Source organism: Erythrolamprus reginae, chromosome Z, assembly GCF_031021105.1.
Source record: "Erythrolamprus reginae isolate rEryReg1 chromosome Z, rEryReg1.hap1, whole genome shotgun sequence".
NCBI classification, from domain to species: Eukaryota; Metazoa; Chordata; class Lepidosauria; order Squamata; family Dipsadidae; genus Erythrolamprus; species Erythrolamprus reginae.
The window spans coordinates 8052353-8076283 of record NC_091963.1 but is presented as its reverse complement, the minus strand read 5'-3'; the positions used below and the strand labels follow the sequence as shown (position 1 = coordinate 8076283).

Sequence of the window (23931 nt, the reverse complement as noted above, 5' to 3'; positions counted from 1 at the left end):
GTGAAAGGGGGGAAGGAAAGGGAGGGGAAGAGGGAGGAGGAGTGGGAGATGACAAGTCCTATTCTCTGGTGATACCCAGAGTGAGGGATATGCTGACCAAATCGATTTATTTCTTATTTTTTTTAAAAGCCTTCTTGTATCCTATTTAAGAGAATGTGGAAACATGGGGAGAAAACAGCCAACTGGGGCAGAAAGACAGGACTTGGTCTGAAATCTGGTGTCTGGTCTGAATTTAGGGGATCTTCTAGCAGTCCAGCTGTGCAGCAATTGCCACATTGGGGTGATAGTTGAGGGGAAGGAGCTTAACATTGGAAGCAGGTGACTCCTTCTGGACAGATACTTTCCTTTCCTGCCTTCCCTCTTTCCTAACAGACCCACCCTTTCATATCACCTAACCAGCCTCATAGAAATAAACTCTATATTGTATGGACGCATTACGGTTAAATCAAGGGTTGTTCAGACCGAATGAAAGGCGAATAAACTTTTAGGGAAGGTTGCCGCTTTTGGGAGTCGCCGGTGGAGGAGATAGGGTTTTTTTGGGGAGGGAGAGGTGGAGGGGGGATTTGGGACAGGGAGGGGAGGGTATTCAAAATCTAGAAGCTACTTTTGGAAAGGACTTGGGAGAGGTCACTGTCTGTACGCAAAGTAGATTCTTGGAACATAGTAAAAAAATAGTGCTTTTATTGGCCGGTTTTACAAGCAGAATCCATTAGTATCTAATATCCTGCGGGATAGAACAAAAATAAAAATAAAGCCATGCTTTTTCCCCCCCCTCCAAAGTCAATTTTTTGTCTTTTTTTGATTGTTTGTTTGTTTTTCCCTGGGTTAAATTGCTGACAGGCCTGTTGTAAGCAGAGGGCATGGCTGGAAACAGGAAACGGCAACGTTGCTGACACAATAACTTTGTCTCGCGACCTATTCCCTCAGCAAGCAGCTTAAGAATCTCCTGTTAACTGGGGAATGGTCCCTTATTCCCACCCCCCATCCGCTAGAACAGCCTTTCCCAGTCTGGCCCCCGCCACCATACGATTCAGGACAAACATCTCCCCAAATCCCCAGCCGCGTGGCCAACCTCAACGGTAACTATGTCCGACCCAAAATTCGAGCGTTATTATCATCCCAACATATCTGGGCGCCCGGGGAGGCAGATGTCAAATGATAATAATTTGTGGAAAAGAAGGCACACACACATACATACAGGTAGTCCTCGTTTAGCGACTGCCTTGTATAGCGACTGTTCCCAGTTTACGACGGTGATGGTGGTGATGAAAAAGTAACTTTTGGCCAATCCTCGCATTTACGACCTTCAACGGTCTGCAAAGCAAAGGAAAGCTGAAGGAACTTCATAAGCAACAGTTGCAGTTTCACTTAGCGACCACTTCGCTTGCCGATCCCAGCTGTGGTCACTAAATGAGGACTATCTGTAATTTTCTTTTTTTTTTCTTTTTTCAGAAAGACCATTCGTAACGTACACATTTAAGTATTACAGCATTGCTACAGCAGCTACCTGATTGCTGGTCTTCTCTTTTCCATCCCACTGTTATTATAGAATGCAAGGTCGTACATTGCCATAAATAAATGCACTAATATAAGTAAGACCTTAAAATGAAAGTATGCGCTCAGGTTTATGTCGTGTACAGTATAGGTATAAATATTCACTGTCTTACAGTTTAGCGTCTCGGTAATCACACTTTGGCTGTGACCTTGTGCTGGTTCCCCTTCTGCCCTCCTTGTGCATATATATAAATATAAACATTGAGCAAAGTGGAAAAGAGCCGGGTCGGAGGCTAAGCCTCCGTAACACAGTGAGGCGCCCTTCCTTCCGGGTTTACCTGCTTTCCTGCTGCCTTTGCAACTAAGCGTTTTAACAAGGCTGCTTCAACCGGTTGTGTAGTGACAGCATTACATTCTGTAAACAATATTGTAAAGTGTTTTTTTGTTTTTGTTTTTTAACGAGAGGAAACACGTTTAAACAATCGACTCTTTGTCTCGGTCGGCCGACAACGGATCGTCTAGCGGTTCATCGCACCCGCTGGAGTCCGTCATCCGTAGCTGGAAATTCTCACTAGTGCCCTGGGTGACGCTGTCGTAGGAAGGCGGGAAGGACGTGGAGGAGAGCGTTTCGGATTTATCGATAGGCCTCCGGTAGTTTTCATCCATCATGCAGGCGATGAGGCCTTCTTTCTCCGGCGCCTCGTCCCCCGGGGTGCAGGTTTTTTGGCGATACAAGAAAGACGCTTGCTTGAGGGTGCGCTGGAAAAGGTGACTCCTGTAAGCTCTCTGGATGATGGTAGCGGAGACCTCTTCCTGCTTCCGCCTCAGTGTAGTGGTGATGGGCTCGTAAGACGCCTTCGACGGATTGGCTGCCATGAATTTCTCCTCCATCTGTATTTTAAGGGCGTCCATTTCTCCAGATTCCCCCAGAACTCTTTTGGTGAAAGCAAACAAAATATCTAAGCAGTGGATTCTGTCTCCACTCACCATGGGGAGGTCCATGGCTATGAGCTTGACGTAGTTGGGTTTCGCAATGCGCAAAGGTTCCGGCAGAGAATCTGCAAAACTGGAAAGGGCAGCGTAGGTAATAAACTGCGTCGCTTCGGGGTCAAACTTCTCCCAGGTTTCGTAAAACATGTCGAAGTCATCCTCGCTTAGAGGCTCCGTGCTTTCTTCAGTGGCAACGCTGAAGTTCTCCAAAATAATAGCTATGTACATGTTGACCACAATGAGGAAAGAGATGATGATGTAGGTAACGAAGAAGAGGATTCCCACCGCGGGACTGCCACAGTTCCCCTTCGACCCGTTGGAGTTGACATAGCTGGGGTCGCAATAGGGAGGGCCCGTGTTCAAAATGGGGTTGAGAAGACCATCCCAGCCAGCCGACGTGGTGATCTGGAACAGGCAAAGCATGCTGTTGGCAAACGTCTCGAAGTTGAACATGTCGTCGATCCCGTGTTCTTTCTTGACGTAGGCAAAGTTGGCCATGCCAAAGATGGCATAAATAAACATGACCAGGAACAGGAGGAGCCCAATATTGAACAAAGCAGGGAGGGACATCATTAAGGCAAACAGAAGCGTTCGGATTCCTTTGGCACCTCTGATAAGTCTCAAGATCCGACCAATCCGAGCCAGGCGGATGACCCGGAACAGGGTAGGGGAAAAGAAGTACTTCTGGATGATGTCAGACAGAACTGAGCCTTGGGGGGGAAAGAGAGGAAGGGAGAGAATAAACGTCTGGTTAGTGCACTAGAAGAACAATGGCTGAGGAGACATACAAGTACTCAAGCTAACTAATCGGAACAATAAACTCTTCCATAAACTATCCTTGAGAAAGCTCAGCTGATCATGCAAACAGGGATTGCCACAGACTGAGTCCTCTACTTTCTTTTCTTTTTCAGAGTTACAGGTAGTCTTTGTTTAATGACCAGCCTCTTAATAGCCATTCTAAGTTACAGCGGACAGCAATAGAACTTAGACTTATATACCACGTCACAGTGCTTTATAGCCCTCTCTAAGTGGTTTACAGACTCAGCATGCTGCCCCCCCCCAACAATCTGGGTCCTCATTTTACCCACCTCGGAAGGATGGAAGGCTGAGTCAACCTTGAGCCTGGTGAAATTTGAACTGGTGAACTACATTCAGCAGAAGCAGCTTGCAGTACTACTCTCTAACCCCTGTGCCACCAAAAAGCTACTTATAGCTATAGCACTTGGACATTTACCGCTTCCCAGTGCTTTACAGCTCTCTCTAAGGCAGTTGATCTTAATCTGAAGGTCGTGACCCCTTTGGGGGTAAAATGACCATTTCACAGAAGTCACCTATATGACCCTGGGAAAATACAAATTTCCCATGGTGTTAGGAACTAAAGCTACTATTCTGGTGGCTTGGGACATATTTTTACAATCTGGCCAATCAGGCGTTTGCAGTGGGGGTGTCCCTTGAGTTTCTTGCCAATCAGCTTAAAGCTCTGTTGGGAGAATTGGCGCTAGACTTATAGTTGGGGGTCACCACAATATGAGGAACTGTATTTAAGGGTTTGTGGCATTAGAAAGGTTGAGAACCACTGCCTAAGCAGTTTACAGAGTCAGCCTATGCCCCCCAACCATCTGGATCCTCATTTTGCAGAGGTGTCCCATTTAATGGCCATCCTGACACAATGGACAGGTTATTTTACATTCATATGTTGAAGAATTCCTGACATTGCATTCTTAACATTTCCATAATGTGTGTCATATACTATTAAAAAATTATCGGTTCTTTTATTGTGCCAGTTGTAGTTGCTTAGACTAAAACATCATACAAATATTATAAGAAAATAAATAATTCTTAGCGTGCAAAGGTTATTCCTCATTAGGCTGTGTTGCCTAGGAAACCTGAGTAAGAGAGACCAGGTTGCTCCGAGAGTAATGAGTCTGTTTTGTGCAGCTTCTTCTGTGAACCAGTGGTCAACAAGAAGCCTCTACAAGCAGGACACAGAGTCTTCTCCCACTCATGTTCTAGAGAACCATCATGATTAATGGCTTTCAAGGAACTTGGCAAAATATGAACACAGTCATAAAAAGGGTTAGGGTTAGTGCTAGGTTCATGTTTAAGGTTTAGGCTCAAGTTAGGGTTAGGGTTAGGATTAATGCTAGGGCTAGCTAGGGGTTAGGGCTTGGGGTTAGGTCTAGGGATAGAGTTAGGGTTAGGTCTAGGATTAGAGTTGGGGCAAGAGCTAGGGTTAAGGCTAAGGGCTAGGGCTAGGGTTAGGGGTTAAGGCTAGGGCTAGGGCTAGATTTAGGGTTAAGACTAGGGCTAGGGGTTAGGGTTAGGGTTTGGGCTAGGGTTAGGGTTGTGGCTAGGGCAGTGGTGGGTTATAAAATATTTTGCCCCCAGTTCGCGTGCATCCTGGGTGGGTGGGCAGAACATCCTGCTGCCTGCGCTACTAGTTCTAAGAATGGGTCCGAACCATGAGAAACCTACTACTGAACTAGAACTAGGGTTTGGTATAGGTCAGTGGTGGCGAACCTATGGCACGGGTGCCACAAGTGGCACACGGCACCATATCTGCTGGCACGCAAGCTGTTGTTATAGCTCAGCTCCAACATGTATGTGTGTGCCTGCCAGCTGATTTTTGGCTCACAGAGTGGCTCTGGGAGGGCGTTCAGGGGTTCCAGAGAGCCTCCGGGGGGGGATGGAGGAGGCATTTTTACCCTCCCCTGGCTCCAGAGAAGCCTTTGGAGTCTGGGGAGGCCAAAACACGAGTCTACTGGGCCCACCAGAAGTTGGGAAACAGGGTGTTTCCGGCCTCCGGTGGGCGGGGGAGGCTGTTTTCACCCTCCCCAGGCATTGAATTATGTGTGTGGGCACTCACGCATGTGCGATATTGTACGGCCACGCTCTTTTGGCACCCAAGGAACAAAAGGTTCGCCATCAGTGGTATAGGCTAATGCTAGCCCTAGCCCTTTATTGTAAAGACATATGAAAATGAAAGAACTGCAAAATAATCCACCCCCTTATTTGTGACAGTCCTTAGATATTGGAACACTGCTATCACATCATCCCTAAGACTACTGGGAACTAAAGTCCATGTGTTTTAAAGTTGCTAAGATTTGCTACTCTTGGTCTAGAGTCTCACATCAATATAACTAGAAATACTATTAACATCTATACTTGTTGGGTTTGGTCTAAAGACAGAGGGGCATTTTAATATGAACCAATAGAATTCAAATACAGTGATACCTCGTCATACAAACTTTTCAAGATACAAACCCTGGGTTTAAGATTTCTTTGCCTCTGCTTACAAACTATTCTCACCTTACAAACCCATCGCCGCCACTGGGATGCCCCACCTCCGGACTTCCGTTGCCAGCGAAGCACCCATTTTTGCGCTGCTGGGATTCTCCTGAGGCTTCCCTCCATGGGAAACCCCACCTCCGGACTTTCGTGTTTTTGTGATGCTGCAGGGGAATCCCAGCAGCGCAAAAATGGGCGCTTCACTGGCAATGGAAGTCTGGAGGTGGGGTTTCCCAACGAGGGGAGCCTCAGTAAAATCACAGCATCGCAAAAACACAGAGGTCCAGAGGTGGGGTTTCAAGGACTTTGGTGTTTTTGCAATGCTGTGATTTCACTGATGCTCCCTTCGCTGGGAAACCCCACCTCTGGACTTCTGTTGCCAGCGAAGCGCTCATTTGTATGATGCTGGGATTCCCCTGCTGGGATTCCCCTGCAGCATCGCAAAAACACAGAAATCTGGAGGTGGGGTTTCCCATGGAGGGGAGCCTCAGGAGAATCCCAGCAGCGCAGAAACGGGTGCTTCGGCTGGCAAAAGGGGTGAATTTTGGGCTTGCACGCATTAATCGCTTTTCCATTGATTCCTATGGGAAACATTGTTTCGTCTTACAAACTTTTCACCTTAAGAACCTCGTCCTGGAACCAATTAAGTTTGTAAGACAAGGTATCATTGTATCCTCAATTTGATGAAGAAAATGGGAAACAATTCCTTACTTCTGGCTCTTCCCTGAATTTTTTTCCTGCAACCTTTCAGCTAAAATATATACAAAGATGTATACCAGAGTAAACTGAATACAAAATGCATTCATTAATGGCATGTTTTTGAGAAGATTGTTGCCAGAAAGTGTAAAATGCATATGAATTATTTCATATTTCATTCACACAGATGTAAATGAAAATTCATGTAACCTTCATGTGCACATTATTATTAATAATATTAATGTTATTGCCATCGTTGAAGTTATTTTGCAAACCGGGAAAATGAGACAGACTGAACACGCACGTGAAACCAGACGGATTTGTATGGGTTGACCTACCGACAATTGACAGAATCACAACTACAAAATCAAATATGTTCCATCCATTGGTGAAATAGTAATGCCTCAGGGCTGTCATTTTGAAGATACACTCTGCAGTGAAGATCGCAACGAAGACCATATTGATTCTGTAGAGGATGATCACTTTTTCTGGACTCTGGTCGTCGGTCTCCACCATCATAGTCACCATGTTTAGGCATATCAGAAGCATGATGCAAACATCAAAGGCTTGGTTCAAGACAAGGTCAAAGATGAAACCTTGATACTTGTTCTGGAGGCGGGAAGGAGATATTAGTATGTTATAGAAGTTAACTCACACTTATCATGGCAAGGTTTCTCCAAGCCTGGCAACTTTAAGACTTCAACCCCGTGCAGGCTGGGGAATTCTGGGAGTTGAAGTCCACAGGCCTTAAAGTTGCCATTGGAGAATTCTCCCCTGTGGTAGAGTTGAAATTAAAATTATGCTGACTGAACTCTTTCATGGTTGAGTGTACAGGAATATTTTGCACATCGTAAATATCGTAAAAGTAGGTTGGACTGTGATACCAAAAGCTAGGTCAATTCTTGATGGCCATAGCCGTGAAGAAGCAGATTAATGGACAGTATAATTTAACAACAGTTGAAGACCATTGCAATATATGTCCCTTAGCTACTATTAAGTGTGTGTTTGTGTGTGTGTGTGTGTGTGTGTGTGCGTGTATTCGAATCTTAGAAGTGTATGGCTAGCTGATCAGAGCTAAATAGCTTGAATTAGACCTATACTAGTCTCCCTTTATTTCTTTATCAGTTCTTTGTAAGTTTAAATATATATATCAACCAGGGTGATTCAACAGAAAAGTGTGTGTGCGTGTGTGTGTGATGTATATATATCTGTGCATAACATATTTTGTTGATAATGAAAGGGAAGGGAAACTACTCTAGATCTATTTCAGGCTTATTTGCTTTCATCAGATAGCCACACCCTTACAGGGATTTGAACCCTGGGGCTCTGTCTTGTAAGCTCAGATGTGTGTATATGTGTGTGCGTATGTGTGCACGCGCACATGTGCTTGTGTGTATGTGTATATGTATATATGTATATAAGTATATATGTGTATGTAAGTGTGGATAGATAGATAGACAGACAGATTAGATAGATATTTATATAGATATACTGTATATGTAAATATGTGTGTGTGTATACGTATATGTATATATATATGTGTAACATGTTTTTGCTGATAATGAAAAGGAAGGGAGACTAATTGCTAGCTAAATACCCATGCTTTGCTACAAAACTACATGATGGGGCTTGATAAATTGACAAGGCTTGAAAACTAATGAGTAGTTAAAAAGGGACTGTATTATTTCATTAAAGATGGTAAGCTAAGTTTTTGTTATGACATTATTTGCATAGCGTAGACTTCCAATTCGTCCCTCAGATGAATTACTCAGGACCTCCCAGTAAACAGCATCCCTGGTTTTGCTCTCTGGCTGGAGGATGGCCAGGCTGTCGGGTGAACTGACTCTGGAGCATGCCACATAGAACTGGCCATGGGAAAAACAGGCGGCTTCCCTTACTTGTGTTTTCCTAATCACTTCTGTAACTCTTTTCCTGCATTTTTTTTGCCTCTTTTCTGTTTAACTGGTGAGGAGGAAAATAAAGGGAAAAAATCTGTCTCTGCCTACCAGCATCCACTGGTATTCCTCTGGCTAGCATCCTGTAAATGTGTGAGAGAGTTGAGAGGTATTTGAAAACTCAAACAGTATTTGCTGTGTGAGCAAGAAGAAGACAGGAAGGAACCTGGGCAAGGCTTAGCTCAACTGCTCATTTGGATCATATTTCTTTTCAGTTTGGGAGAGGGAGTAGAACTCCTTAGCATCAGAGCTTGTTAATAATAAGAATATAAGAAATACAGTAGTCCCTCGCTATACCGCGCTTCACCTACTGCGGCTTCACTTCATCGCGGGTTTCTGAGGAAGCCGATCGGCAGATTTAAACAGCCCGCCGAACTCGATCGGCAGGTTTTAAAAATATATATATATATCTAAAATTGTAAATACTGTATTTAAATACTGTATCTAAAATAAATACTGTGTGGGAAGGGTTTATAAACACTTAAAACAATGAAAACTTACCAAACAATTACAATATAAATACTTAAATAAGTACTATCAGTCGATAAATTCCCCATCGCGGATTTCACCTATCGCGGCCAGGTCTGGAACGTAACACCAGCGATAGGCGAGGGACTACTGTACTCATGCTCCAATAGTCATTTTGAAAAATTCTTTCTTAGTGAGCACTTAGAAACCAAGAGGAACATATGTGGCAAATTTCAAGTTTGCAGGTTTTACGGTTCTGGAGATTTTGTGATTAACGCGTATGTGATTTTGGCTTTTATATATATAGATTTGAATTCATAAAAATAATGAAATCGGGATAATTTTTTTTAAAAAAAGATACGCAGGTGCAACGAGCAGCATATTGATAAATACTGCTCATTGCACTTGCATATATTGATAAATAAAGAAAAATCAATCAATAAATAAATCTAAAAAATAAACACAAACCCACATACAATACATACCATTGAAGATTTGAAAGGTTGGTGTCATTGATAGAAAGGAAAGAATACATCAAGTAACTGAAAAGTAGCGCTGGACCACAAACTTGGATGGCCAAGTTTATATTTGCATTGAAGAGATGGGGTTTTTTAAAAATACACTTTGCTGCCACCTAATGACCAGTTGGATATTTGCAGTCTGGAGCTTGCAGCCCTAGCTTGGGAAGACTTACCAGCGGACGGGGGATAGGCTTCTGAGGTTTCTTGGATCCCAATTTTTTCATGGCATTATAGTATTTTTTCTGTTCCTCAGTCATGAAGATGTCTTGTCCACCTAGGTATAGGGAGAAACCATTAATGTTATTTTGGTTTGAAAAATAAACAAGGGGATAAAACACCCATAGATATTTGGATATGTTACTTTTTATCATCATTCATGTACTCCTAGTTACATGTTTCGCAAATAGTGGAACGGGCCCCACTGGGGGGGCCTGTAATGCCGGAGGGGGGGCGTGACTCCAGGGAACGTGCTTTTTTTACCGCAGGGAGTAGAGGTTTTTTGCATCAAACAATAGCACACAGCACAGAGCAGGAGATATGAAGTGCATATAGTAAACCCTTAAAAGACACCATGGAAAAATATTTAACAGAGATGAAAACAAAAAAAGGAGGAGAGAGAAGGAGATAATGAGACAAATGTAAGTCTCCTGAAAGCTCAGACGAAGAAATAGGATGAAGCGTATGTAGCGCTTTGCTTCACTGTGACTACGGTGGGAGTCGAGGAAAGAACGGTATGTTTACTGTGTTTAAAAATGTTGGCAGTGGACAGCATGAAGCCAAATAAATTAAGGCATCACTTAAACACATTACACCCCAATCATGCTGATAAGCCTCTTGAGTTTTTTCAGCGAAAATGTGCTGAATATTGCAAACAATCATCCTGGTGGAGAGTTTGAGGGGGGCCGGGAAATGTTTGCTTCTTTCTAAGGGGGGTGCGTAACAAAAAATAATAACACTGTTCTAACTCATTGCATTTTAATAAGGATTAAAATAAAATTAAGGAGCGGGGCGGCATACAAATCCAATAAATAATAATAATAATAAAAAGAAGACCTAAATTCTGGTCTCCCCAAACTATAGAAACTCTCGTGGCAAATAGGCAACCATGAAAATAGCTTTAATTATTTTTCCCCCTTTTATGACCCTGTAATCTTTTTTATTGGAATAGAATCAGGGCAACTGAATGGAGCTGAGCCTTTACTGACAGGATGCCTTTCCTGACACCTAGGCACAGTTCACAGCAGATACTGCTGCTTTGTGCTCTAAGAGAGAAACATCTGCTGCTGCGTAGAATTGAATTTTAACTTCCTGAAAGGGAGTGGGCATCTTCATCTCCAGGCCACTGCACCACTCACTTAATTAATACATTGACTAATAAAATAAACTTCTTGGGATACTTAGAGGCAGTCCCACTGTAAACCCAACCTGTTTTGAAAATACCATAAGTTGTGTGGAAAATAGTAGGAGCGATGGGAGTTCATCAGTGAAAACTAAAATAGGAATCTAACAAATAAGTAAATTTGATTGCAAACAAAGATTGTGGATTTTTACCAGGGATATTTTTAATTTGATTTTGATGGAAGACGAAAGGAAGTGTCTCCTTTTTCAAGTGTGACATTTGGTGATCATTAGTGATGGGCAAACCGAACCCGCACAATTCGGGTCCGTACTGAATTTTGCGGTGTTCGGTATGCCGAACACGAACCCGAAATTTTTTGAAACTTCGGGCAAAGTTCGGGGTCGCGTTTGGCATTCGGAGCTTTGACATCACCGGAATCTCGTCGGGGGGGGGGGGGGAGATTCCCCAGCTCCTTCAAAGGGAGGTCTTCACGTAAAAATAAACATTGTTATTTTTACATGAAAGGACACCGCAGCGGCGCTGCAAGCAAAGGGCGGTCCTTTCACGTAAAAATAGACATGTTTATTTTTACTACTCTCTGATATAAAAATTTAGCAAAGTCAGTACAGTATAGTAATGCGCTGTTTGAAAAGAGAGAAAAAAATGACAGAATCTTATACGAAGCTGTTGAATAAGATTTAAAGACAACTACTTATCTTCTTTTTTTGTTGATTGAAATTGTCGATGATGACACCGATAAAGAGATTCAAAGTGAAGAAAGAACCAAAGATGATAAAGATCACGAAGTAGAGGTACATGTACAAGTTATATTCCCAAACAGGCTGTTCTTCTCTCTGCGAAGGAGAATGGGAAATAAGAGAAGAAAAGAATGAAGGTCTATCAGGATCTCAAACGCCATCATTACTGCTTCTAAACTGAGCCATCTTTCCTCTAAACCCAGTTAGGGTTAGATCAGAGGTCTTGAAATATGGTGACTTTAAGACTTGCAGACTTCAACTCCCAAAATTCCCTAGCCAGCATGAGGAATTAGCTGCCCCGAGTCTTCAGAGAGGGGCGGCATACAAATCTAATTAATAATAATAATAATAATAACAACAACAACAACTACTACTACTACTACTACTACTATTATTATTATTATTATTATTATTATTATTATTATTAATAATAATAATAATAATAATTCTGGGAGTTGAAGTCTTCAGGTCTGAAAGTTGCCAAGATTGGGGACTCCCGGGTTAGATGATAAATATCATCTTTCCAAACCAGTAGCTGACTTAACTTTAGCTCAACTGGGAAGCCCATCAATCTGAGATTGTAGTGCATTGTTAGGAAAAAAAAGACAACAAGCCTTTGGTCACACCTTCAGGAAGGAGTCAGACAAGAAGAAATAGTGAGCACAATCTCTATGAGATTATTTTACAGAGATAATCCACAATGTATGACTGTACTGGAGTTGCAAGTGGTGTGGCCATTATGGAAACGTGATGGTTGTTAAGTGGAGCAATGAGTGTGTCAGGGATGGTGAGGCTCTGGGAGGTTTAGTGCAGACCCCACCATGCTTACTCCAGGTCTCCCGAATCCCAAGATACCCCATAAGCCCCTTCCCTCCTCTTGAGTCCCTGGCCTTTCCCTTCCTCCTACAGGAACTCCACAATCTCTTCCTTACACTGGGTCCCCATAAGGCTTGGGCCTCCTCCTCACTGCCCATCCCCCATCGGACACTTACCTTGTGAACACCTTCAGAATATTCCGCAGCACTCGACCATCTGTGTAGCCATGTGCAAAATTCCAAAATGGCCGACATTTTCAACATCCCCACAATTCGTTGCGGTCGCACTATAAAAGCAGTCGCTTCTATGAGAGTGCCACATAGCCAAGGATGAACTTCACTGTTTGGCTTCCCAAGTCCACCATGCTGCAGAAAACTCTGGAAGGTCTGCCCTCCTTCCTCAACATGACATCTTTCAAAAGTTTAAGTATGGGATGTGAGGGGAAGGAGAGGCAGAGTCTAAAAGGCGGAGTCAAGGGAGGAATCAGCCTGGAGGCCTTACATTGCCACCAGCGGTCCAAATCCAGCTCTCCTTGAATTCCGTTCATCCTTATCTAATGCCAGTTCAGTGTTGAGCGTTAGTTGACTAGGTTTTTGTGGTTGCAAATATGAAAACCAGTTATAAACCACTGTTTTCAGTGCTACTGTAGCTTTGAATGGTTTCTAAGCAAACGGTTGTACAGTGTTCCCTCGATTTTCGCGGGTTCGAACTTTGCGAATAGCCTATACCATGGTTTTTCATAAAATATTAATTAAAAATTACTTTGCGGCTTTTTCCCCCTATACCACAGTTTATCCCATCCAATGACATCATATGTCATCGCCAAACTAATAATTTTTGCAAATAAATAACAAAAAAAAATATTGTTAATAAATAATTATGTTTATAAATATCAGGATCACTAAGTGTCTTACTCAATGGTGAATACCAGTAATAATGGTGAGTAAATGGTTGTTAAGGGATTGGGAAATGATAATTTAGGGGTTTAAAGTGTTAAGGGATGGCTTGTGATACTGTCCATAGCCAAAAATGGTGTATTTACTTCCGCATCTCTACTTCGCGGAAATTCGACTTTCGCGGGCAGTCTTGGAACGCATCCTCCCGCGAAAATCGAGGGAACACTGTATATTGAAGACTACCTGTAGATGGATTCCCAGATTTCTTTGTGTGTGTTTTTTTTAAAAAAAGAAGTAAAAATGACATTTTAAAAAATGTTTTAATTATTTCTTGCTGGCAAAAATTGCCTGTAGTGAACAGACTGCAGTTAGTCTGTGGTTGGTTGGAAGTTGGTGCTTACTAGCTGAAAATAAGCCAGCTGGTCTGACAGGCCTGTGTTTTTGCTGGCATGCAAATATGCTGTCGTGGTGCCTGAGCTTGCCCAGTGTCACTATACGCACCGTGTCATTATACACACTGTGCCCTGAATCCGTGTCATGAAACAGTTGTGTAAAGCAGTGTTTCCCAACCTTGGCAACGTGAAGATATTTGGACTTCAACTCCCAGAATTCCCCAGCCAGCAAATGCTGGCTGGGGAATTCTGGGAGTTGAAGTCCAGATATCTCCAAGTTGCCAAGGTTGTGAAGCACTGGTGTAAAGGAAGGGAAATGCACAAGTCACTGGAAGACTAAGCCTGCCATTTGTCCCTACTTTTCTATGAACATTCCCGCTGTTCTATATACCTGGTAAATGTCAAGACAGCTAATTCCTGAAAAAATAAGTCGTACAGAGCAAAGCCAGTGGGGTAGTGTTTGGCAAAAGGACCTCACCTCTCGTGAATCTACCGCTGCATACATAATCGACATCCAACCTTTAAAAGTTGCCTAGAAGAAAGAGAGGGAGAGAGAGGGGGGGGAGAGAGAAGAGCGATACATTTGATTTAGGCAGCGATAATCAGCCGTGACTTTCTTACTTTGTGCTTTATCTGCAGTTTGGTGGCGCTGAGGAAATTTCTCAGTGCAAGGAATAAAATAGTAACACGGTCCCCTGAATTCTGGCTAGCATGAGAGATAGATTCCACGTTGGCTGTGTGAACTTTCTAATGATTTAAAGCATGGCATTGCCTGGGGGAGGTGGAGGAAAACAAGAAGGGAGATAGAACCAAAAAAAAAAAAAGAGGGAGGTAGAGGGGTGGGAGGAGAAGGAGAGAGAAAGAGAGAGAGAGAGGAGAATTGGAGGAGGTGGGGGGAGAGGAAGAGGGAGAAAAGGAGGAGGAAAAAAGAAGAAGAAGAAGAGGAAGAGGAAGAGGAAGAGGAGGGGGGTATGGGAAGAAGAAGAGGGAGGAGGAAGAGGAAAATAAAAAAGAGAGCTAGAACAAAAAAAAGGGAAAGAGAGGGAAAGGAAAAAGGAGGAGAGAGGAAATTGGAGGAGTGGGGAGAGGGAGAGGAAGAGAAGGAGGAGGAGAAAGAAGATGAAGGTGCAGAAGGGGAAGAGCAAGAGGGGAAGAGGAAAAAGGAGGAGGAGGGGGTATGTTGTCATCATCACCATCACGAACCCCCCCATCATCATTATCTGGGACCAAATGGAACCAACCTCCACCCCATCAGCTCCTACCCATCTTCCTCTAAATTGGTCCCTTTCCTTTCTGGGGAGACAGGACATTATCAGCTCTTGACCATGTACCTTTAAGGCCCCTCGTAATATACAGCTTCACTGAAGTGGGTTTAAAACACCAGAAGCTACTGAGAAAATTGGCTTAATAAAAATAATGATTCTCCCCTGAAATGCAGGCATGCTGCAATAGTGACTCTAAGGGTAAATTACTAAAAGTGCCATATATCCACTATGGTAACCAGCAGTACTACAATTAAAAATACTGCCTTTGCCATCCTGAAATAATTGTAATTGTATGTTTACTTCTGAGTCTTTGAAAAGGTTTCAGCCTTCTGCCATTGACCAAAATTTAACCCCTTCCTCATATGCCGCAATGAGCGAGAAACGGTGTATTTTCAATATATCAAGCCAAGACAGATAAATAAATAAGAATGAAGACAAATCTATAGTCAATCCAGTGACAATGCACCGGCACTGATTGTTACAAACAAGGACAAATCACTGCATTCACTGCATTCAACACATTGCTACCAAAAACGCAACCTTCACAAGTATTCCAATACTTTTGAGCCGGTCAATGACTACTTCAGCTTCAACCGCAACAACACAAGAGCACACAACAGATTCAAACTTAATATTAACTGCTCCAAACTTGACTGTAAAAAATATGACTTTAACAATCGAGTTGTCGAAGCGTGGCACTCATTACCGGACTCAATAGTGTCAACCCCTAACCCCCAACATTTCTCCCTTAGACTATCCACGATTGACCTCTCCAGGTTCCTAAGAGGTCAATAAGGGGCGTATATAAGTGCACTAGCCTGCCTTTCGTCCCCTGTCCAATTGTCTTTCCTTTATCTCATATATCATATATATTTTCTTCCTTTCATATATCTTCTCCTCTATTTTTACATATTATCTTTACATATATTACTTCATGTCTATTCTCTTCCATATGTATTGTGTATTGGACAAATGAATAAATAAAAAATAAAAAATAAAAAAAGCTTGGGCAAAATAGAATAAATCAGAGAATAATCATTTTACATTCTCTAGTGGCTGTTGTTTTGAATGAAAGGAGGCGGGGAAGGTCTTAATACTCAACATTAAACTTGAATTAATTGTTAATTCAAGTTGAATAATAGCCGACCGAGCATGTGTGAAATACTTACCCCAAAGGGGTTGTAGATGACAGATTACCTTCAAAGTCAAAAATTGTTTGAGAGGAAGGAAATCATAAGGTTTTCTTTATCTTTTAGGAGAAGTGGTGGTAATAGAAGTGGGAGGGGGGCTTTGTGTAATTGGTAATTGAAACAAAAATACTGAAAAACCTTGTCTCCTTGCTTTTATATATTCCATCCAATATTCAAGGTCGACTCAGCCTTCTGTCCTTCCGAGGTGGTTAAAATGAGGACCCAGATTGTTGGGGGCAAGAGGCTGACCCTGTAAATCCTGTAAAAGCACTAGGAAGTGGTATATAAGTCTAAATGCGATTGCTATCCCACTTCCTCTTTTCATTTCTGCTCTTGTATAATGTCTTCAATCCCTTCCCCCACCCCTTCTCTGTTGGAAATCACTGGCTCCATAAAGAGAGACAATGGGAACACACCAAGCATGGAAATAATGGTTGGAACTTCATTCCAGTTGGTTATTTTATAGCTGTGTCATCCATGCTTTAAATATTCTACCCGATCAGTAACCCAATAATGAAAGGGACCTTGGGGGTGTTCTAGTCCAACTTCTGCTCAGAGCAGCTGACTCTTAAGATTCTGGACCAGTGGGTGCCAGCCTCTTCTTGAAAGCTCCAGGGATGGGATGCCCACAAGTTAGGAAGGTAGGCAGGTAGGTAGGTAGGTAGGTGGGTAGGTATGTAGGTAGGAAGAAAGGAAGGAAGGTAAAGGAGCAAAGAAAGAAAGGAAGGAAGGACAGGGAGAGGAGAAGGGAGGAAGGAGGAGGGGGAATTAAGGAAGTAAGGGGAGGGAGAAAGGAAGGAGAGGAGGAGGAAGAAGAGGAAGGAAGCGGATGGGAGAGGGAAGGTAGAGGAGCAGAGAAAGGAAGAAAAGGAGAGGGAGGGAGGGAGGAGAATGGAAGGAAATAAGAAAGAAAGGGGAGGGGGGAAAGAGGAAGGAAGGAAGGGAAGGAGGGAGGGAGGAAGTTAATAGAAGGGAGGGAGGGAGGAAAGAAAGAAGTCAATAGGAGGCAAGGAAGGAGGGAAGGAGAGTGGGAGGGAGGGAGGAAAGAAGAAAGAAAAATAGGAGGGAGGGAGGAGGCAAAGAAGGAAGGAAGAGAGGAAGGGAGGGAGGGAAAGAAGGAAGGAAGGAGGGAAGGAAGGAAGGAGGGAAGGAAGGGAGGGAGGGAGGAGGGAGGGAGGGAGGGAGAGAGGGAAGGAAGAAAGGAAGGAAGGAAGGAAGGAAGGAAGGAAGGAAGGAAGGAAGGAAGGACATTGTTATGGAATTATTTATATAGTCCAGGGAAAATGGGGAAATCTAAGAGAGAGAGAGAGAAAAAACCCAAACTCTCAAGCAACTGGAGCTTGAAAGACCAGATAATGTTACGGGCTCTTTCTCTGAAGCAAATAATGATCTAATCCTACATATATTGATCCTTCTGTAGGTGGTTTAATAATTTCTTCCTCTGCCTCCTGATGTTTCTGCAAACCCCCTGGATAGAAATTTGAGCTTCTTACTATGCCGCCGTTTCACTTAAAAGCCATTCCTTCTGCTCTGGAAGTTCGGGGGGGGGCAGGGATGGGAGGGGGAAAATGTTAGGTAGCACACAGCCTTAAAAGAAAAACCCCCGCTTCACCCTTCCTTGCACTGCTTTTCTATCTGTGAACACTGTCTTGCGTATCTCCATGGCATTTTCATCCCGGGAGTGTTATTTGAGCTGAACTCCAGATGGAGGAGAAATGTGGCATTTATCATTTCATTTTATTTTTTAAAGAAAAGTCATTGTGGCTCATGGATTGATCGGAGAGTGCCAAGACACCAACGGGGAGGAGGCAGAGCTGCTGCTGAACAAAAGGCATCCCCCCCCCTGCCCGGGAGGGGGGGGGAAGCAAAGATAATCTGAAACCCCTTTGGAGTCCTGGAACCCTTCAGTAGACACTCTCGCCGAGAAGTGACGATAGCATGAAAAATGAAGCCAGGGAAGGAGAAAAAAAATATATATCAGGGAATTAGGAGCCACTTCAGAGCCCCGATCTGGAGGTGACAAAAAGTGTGGTGTGTGGTGCAATACTGTCGTTCCTGGAAAACATCCAGGTAAATATTCTCTCCTGTTACAGGGGCTTCCAAACTTGGCCACTTTAAGACTCGCGGAACTTCATGGGAATTCTGGGAGTTGAAGTCCATAAGCCTTAAAAGTGGCCAAGTTTGAGGACTGTAAATATTTATTTTATTTTATTTTTATTTTTTTATTTATTCATTCATTTGTCCAATACATAAATACATAGGAAGAAAAATAGACATGTGATAATATATATGAGGGTGAAAGTGAACTTAGAGGAGAGGATATATGAAAGAAAGAAAATATATATGATAGGTGAGAGAAAGGAAAGACAATTGGACAGGGGACGAAAGGCACACCAGTGCACTTATGTACGCCCCTTACTGGCCTCTTAGGAAGAGGTCAATCGTGGAGAGGTCAATCGTGGAGAGGTCAATCATGGAGAGTCTAAGGGAGAAATGTTGGGGGTTAGGGGTTGACACAATTGAGTCTGGTAATGAGTTCCACGCTTCGATAACTCGATTGTTGAAATCATATTTTTTACAATCAAGTTTGGAGCGGTTCGTATTAAGTTTGAATCTGTTGCGTGCTCTTGTGTTGTTGCGGTTGGAGCTGAAGTAGTCATTGACTAGTAGGACGTTGCAGCATATGATCTTGTGGGCAATACTCAAATTGTGTTTATTCTCTCCTATTACAGGGGCTTCCAAACTTGGCCATTTTAAGACTCGCGGAACTTCATGGGAAGTTGAAGTCCATAAGTCTTAAAAGTGGCCAGGTTTTAAGGCTGTTTATCCTATTGGAACCAGTGCTGTTACAAGAGTGGAATTCTACTAAAGGCGGAACAGGAAGCAGCGGGTGGAAATTAATCTAGTAGGGAACCAACTCACAAGTAAGGAGAAACTTCCTGACAGTGAGAACAATCAATCCGTGCAATGGGTTTGCTTGGAAATTGTGGGTGCTCCCTCATTGAAATGGCAAAGGGCAGTGATGGCAAAAAGGGTGCATGCGCCACCCTCTGTACTGCCCTCCCCTGGTGCAGCAGGTAGAGTGCTGTACTGCCGGCCACTGAAAGCTGACTGTAGATCTGTAGGTTAATGGTTCAATTCTCATCACCGGCTCAAGGTTGACCCATCCTTCCATCCTTCCGAGGTGGGTCAAATGAGGACCCGGATTGTGGGGGCAATAGGCTGGCTCTGTTAAAAAGTGCTATTGCTAACATGTTGTAAGCCGCCCTGAGTCTAAGGAGAAGGGTGGCATAAAAATCAAATGAATGAATGAATGAACGAACGAACGAATGACATGAATAAATGAATGAATGAATAAAATGAATGAATGAATGAATAAATAAATAAATGAACGAATGAATGAAATGAATAAATGAATGAAATGAATGAAATGAATGAATGAATAAAATGAATGAATGAATAAATGAATGAATGTGCAACTGATAAAAACAACAGGGCTATGATATAAAATCAGACTTAGTAGCCCAAACAATTATACCTTGTTGGAGGTGCCAACAATTAGAAGCAAGCTAGGCTTGGTTTTGATTCTTTTTCTTTTCCAAACTATTAAAAGCCCCTCTTTATCTCTGTCGTTTACTCAAGCAAATGTGCGAGCTATTTAACTACTTGTAGTTAGCAAAGTTGCAAAGCCCAGTTCTTGGGAACTCTGTCTGAAAAGCCAGCAACTCTATAGGAAAATGAAGTTGAACCATAAAAACAGCCATGAGAAGATGATCCAATTATCCAAAGATGAGAAGCAGGAAGAGGGAACTTGATGTTAGAGGCAATGTTGACTCCCCCTACCCCTAAATGGAGACTTTGTGAGTCTTCCCACCTTCTCCTGCCCTTGTGCTAACATGCTGCTTTCTTCAGTGAGTCTAGTTTATGGCAAATGTTCATACTTCAGAATCCATTCCTGACAATTCCAGAAACCAGTTTGGTGTAGTAGCTAAAACGATGGCTTAGAAACTAGATAAGCATCAATTCTAGACAACTACTTGAGTAACTTTGGCCTAGTCACTCTCTTTCAGCTTACCGCACTTCATAAAGCGGTTGATGTAGCAGAAATAGGAGATGGAAGCATTAGGTACGTAGGCTGCCTTGAGTTAGCTAAACATAAAAGTGGGATTAAAAAAAAACATGATAAAAAAATAAAGAAGAAACTCCACAGATGGGCTGGGAAAACTCCTGCTTGAAGTTGTTATCAAGAGGAATAAACCGTTCTGAACCAAGTGAATCAAAAGTTCCCTTCAGTATAAAGCATTTTGCTTTGATTACAGTAACTGTAGCTGATCACAGGAGTCCTGGTGGATCACCACTTCAATAGGAGCCAGCAGTGGGCTGCAGCTGGCCAAAAAAAGTCCATGCAGTCCTAGGCTGCATCAACAAAGGGATATGATCACGTAAGTACTACTAGTACGCTACACACACTGCTCTAGAAAGACCACGATTAAAATTCCGCATCCAATTTTGGTCACTGTGATATGCAAAAAGATGTTGAGATTCTTGAAAAAGTGCAGAGAAGCAACAAAGATAGTTAAGGGGCTGGTTCAGTGGAAAGAAGGACCAGGGGAGACATGATAGCAGTGTTCCAATATCTCAGGGGTTGCCACAAAGAAGAAGGAGTCAGTTATTCTCCAAAGCACCTGAGGGTAGAACAAGAAGCAATGGGTAGAAACTAAATAAGGAGAGAAGCAACTTAGAACTAAGGAAAACATTCGTGATAGTTAAAACAATCCATCAGTGGAACAACTTGCCTCCAGAAGTTGTGAATGCTCCAACCCTGGAAGTTTTCAAGAAGATGTTGGCTAACCATTTTTAAAAATTTTATTTATTTATTTTTGTCCAATACATAATAATACACAATGAAGGTTATAGAGGAATATAGTAGAGAAGAAATACAAGATATAGGAGGGACTATAGGACAGGGGATGGAAGGCACTCTAGTGCGCTTATGGACGCCCCTTACTGACCTCTTAGGAATCTGGAGAGGTCAATCGTGGATAGTCTAAGGGTAAAGTGTTGGGGGTTAGGGGATGATACTACAGAATCTGGTAAGGAGTTCCACGATTTGACAACCCGATTACTAAAGTCATATTTTTTACAGTCAACTTTGGAGAGGTTAATATTAAGCTTGAATCTGTTGAGTACTCTAATGTTGTTGTGGTTGAAGCTGAAGTAGTGTTTGACAGGCAGGACATTGCAGCATACGATCTTGTGGGCAATACTTAGATCATGTTTAAGGCGTCATAGTTCTAGGCTTTCTAGGCCCAGGATTAAAAGTCTAGTCTCGTAGGGTATTCTGTTTCGAGTGGAGGAGTGAAGGGCTCTTCTGGTGAAGTATCTCTGGACATTTTCAAGGGTGTTAAAGTCTGAGATGCGATATGGGTTCCAAACAGATGAGCTGTATTCGAGGATGGGTCTGGCGAAAGTTTTGTAAGCTCTGGTAAGTAGTGTGAGATTTCCAGAGCAGAAGCTACGTAGGATCAGGTTAACAACTCTTGAAGCCTTCTTAGTGATGTTGTTTGATGCTGTCTGAAGTGGGGTTGGTTTCCTGCCTGAACAGGGAGTTGGATTAGAAGACCTCCAAAGTCCCTTCCAGCTCTGTTATTCTGTTATAAATAGTTGCAGGAACTGGGAATTTCCTATTCCTGCAGCTACCAGGGCGCTGTGCGTGCAGCTTTGGTTAGCTAGCATCCACACGCATCCCAGCATGTTTTTGCTTCTGTGCACGCAAAAAAATCACTAAAATCTTGTGCGTGTGTGCATGAACAAGCAAGCCAAAACATGCTGGGATATGCACACACACACAAGCTAACCAAAGCTGCATGCGCAGCGCACCAGTAGCCACGATAATAGGAATCCGCCCCTGCTGGGGAGGGTATGAAATAGGCCCATGAGGCCCACTGAAAATAGGGGGGGCCATGCATGCCTATGGGGCAGGGTAGCATGGGAGGATCACATACGCATGTCCAGGAGGATGGGATGCATGGGGGTATTGAATTATGGGTGTCCATGCATGTGAAATAGTACACACGCGCGTGTGCTTTCGGCACCGGAGGGAAAAAAAGGTTCACCATCACTGGTATTGGTTGGACAAGAAGACCTCCAAGGTTTCTCTTCCAGATTTGATTGGTTGATTGATTGATTGATTGATTGATTGAATGAATGAATGAATGAATGAATGAATGAATGAATGAAAGAATGCTGATAAGAATGCAGTTCACAGCATGTCATTCTGACTAATGGAGGACAATCACCTTAAGAACAAAACATTGAGCTTTGTTTCAAGATTAAAGAGAGACCCCAAAAAAGAGAGTTTCAAGATTATTTATTTATTTATTTATTATTTGGATTTGTATGCCGCCCCTCTCCGAAGACTCGGGGTGGCTCACAACAAGTGAAACAAATCATAAATAATCCAATTAATTAAAATATTTAAAGATTTAAAAAACCCCATATACTAACAGACACACACAAGCATACCATGTATAAATTAAACATGCCCAGGGGGAGATGTTTCAATTTCCCCATGCCTGACGGCAAAGGTGGGTTTTAAGGAGTTTACGGAAGGCAGGAAGAGTAGGGGCAGTTCTAATCTCTGGGGGGAGTTAGTTCCAGAGAGCCGGTGCTGCCACAGAGAAGGCTCTTCCCCTGGGGCCCGCCAACCGACATTGTTTAGTTGACGGGACCCGGAGAAGGCCTAATCGGTCGCTGGGATTCGTGCGGCAGGAGGCGGTCTCGGAGATATTCTGGTCCGATGCCATGAAGGGCTTTAAAGGTCATAACCAACACTTTGAATTGTGACCGGAAATTGATCGGCAGCCAATGCAGACTGCGGAGTGATGGTGAAACATGGGCATACCTAGGTAAGCCCATGATTGCTCTCGCAGCTGCATTCTGCACGATCTGAAGTTTCTGAACACTTTTCAAAGGTAGCCCCATGTAGAGAGCATTACAGTAGTCGAACCTCGAGGTGATGAGGGCATGAGTGACTGTGAGCAATGAGTCCCGGTCCAGATAGGGCCGCAACTGGTGCACCAGGCGAACCTGGGCAAACGCCCCCCTCGCCACAGCTGAGAGATGGTTTTCTAATGTGAGCTGTGGATCGAGGAGGACGCCCAAGTTGTGGACCCTCTCTGAGGGGGTCAGTAATCCCCCCCCAGGGTAATGGACAGACAGATGGGATTGTCCTTGGGAGGCAAAACCCACAGCCACTCCGTCTTATCCGGGTTGAGCTTGAGTCTGTTGACACCCATCCAGGCCCCAACAGCCTCCAGGCACCGGCACATCACTTCCACCGCTTCGTTGACTGGGCATGGGGTGGAGACGTAAAGCTGGGTATCATCGGCATATTGATGATACCTCACCCCATGTCCTTGGATGATCTCACCCAGCGGTTTCATGTAGATGTTAAATAGCAAGGGGGAGAGGATCGACCCCTGAGGCACCCCACAAGGGAGAGACCTCGGAGCCGACCTCTGACCCCCCACTAACACCGACTGCGACCGGCCAGAGAGGTAGGAGGAGAACCACTGGAGAACAGTGCCTCCCACCCCCAACCCCTCCAACCGGTGCAGAAGGATACCATGGTCAATGGTATCGAAAGCCGCTGAGAGATCGAGGAGCACCAGGACAGAGGATAAACCCCTGTCCCGGGCCCGCCAGAGATCATCCATCAACGTGACCAAAGCGGTTTCCGTGCTGTAACCGGGCCTGAAACCCGACTGCTGGGGACCTAGATAATTGGCTTCTTCCAAGGACCGCTGGAGCTGGAGTGCCACCACCTTCTCAACAACCTTCCCCATAAAGGGAAGGTTGGAG

The 23931-nt window shown here is 43.5% G+C and overlaps 1 protein-coding gene across 2 annotated transcripts in view; it reads right to left on the bottom strand.

The window, feature by feature from the left end:
• Positions 1-1603: 1603 nt before the first annotated feature.
• LOC139154386 (sodium channel protein type 5 subunit alpha-like) overlaps positions 1604-23931 on the bottom strand; it is a 408716-nt gene continuing 386388 nt past the window's right edge. The window contains exons 20-24 of one of the 2 annotated variants that reach the window (XM_070728917.1): positions 14092-14145; positions 11464-11605; positions 9586-9686; positions 6807-7077; positions 1604-3194 (exon numbers count right to left, since the gene is read on the bottom strand). In XM_070728917.1, the coding sequence (XP_070585018.1) occupies positions 1969-3194; positions 6807-7077; positions 9586-9686; positions 11464-11605; positions 14092-14145 (1794 nt within the window). In that variant the 3' untranslated portion in view covers positions 1604-1968. The remainder of the gene's footprint in view (positions 3195-6806; positions 7078-9585; positions 9687-11463; positions 11606-14091; positions 14146-23931) is intronic. The other variant, XM_070728916.1, reaches the window with a different exon arrangement.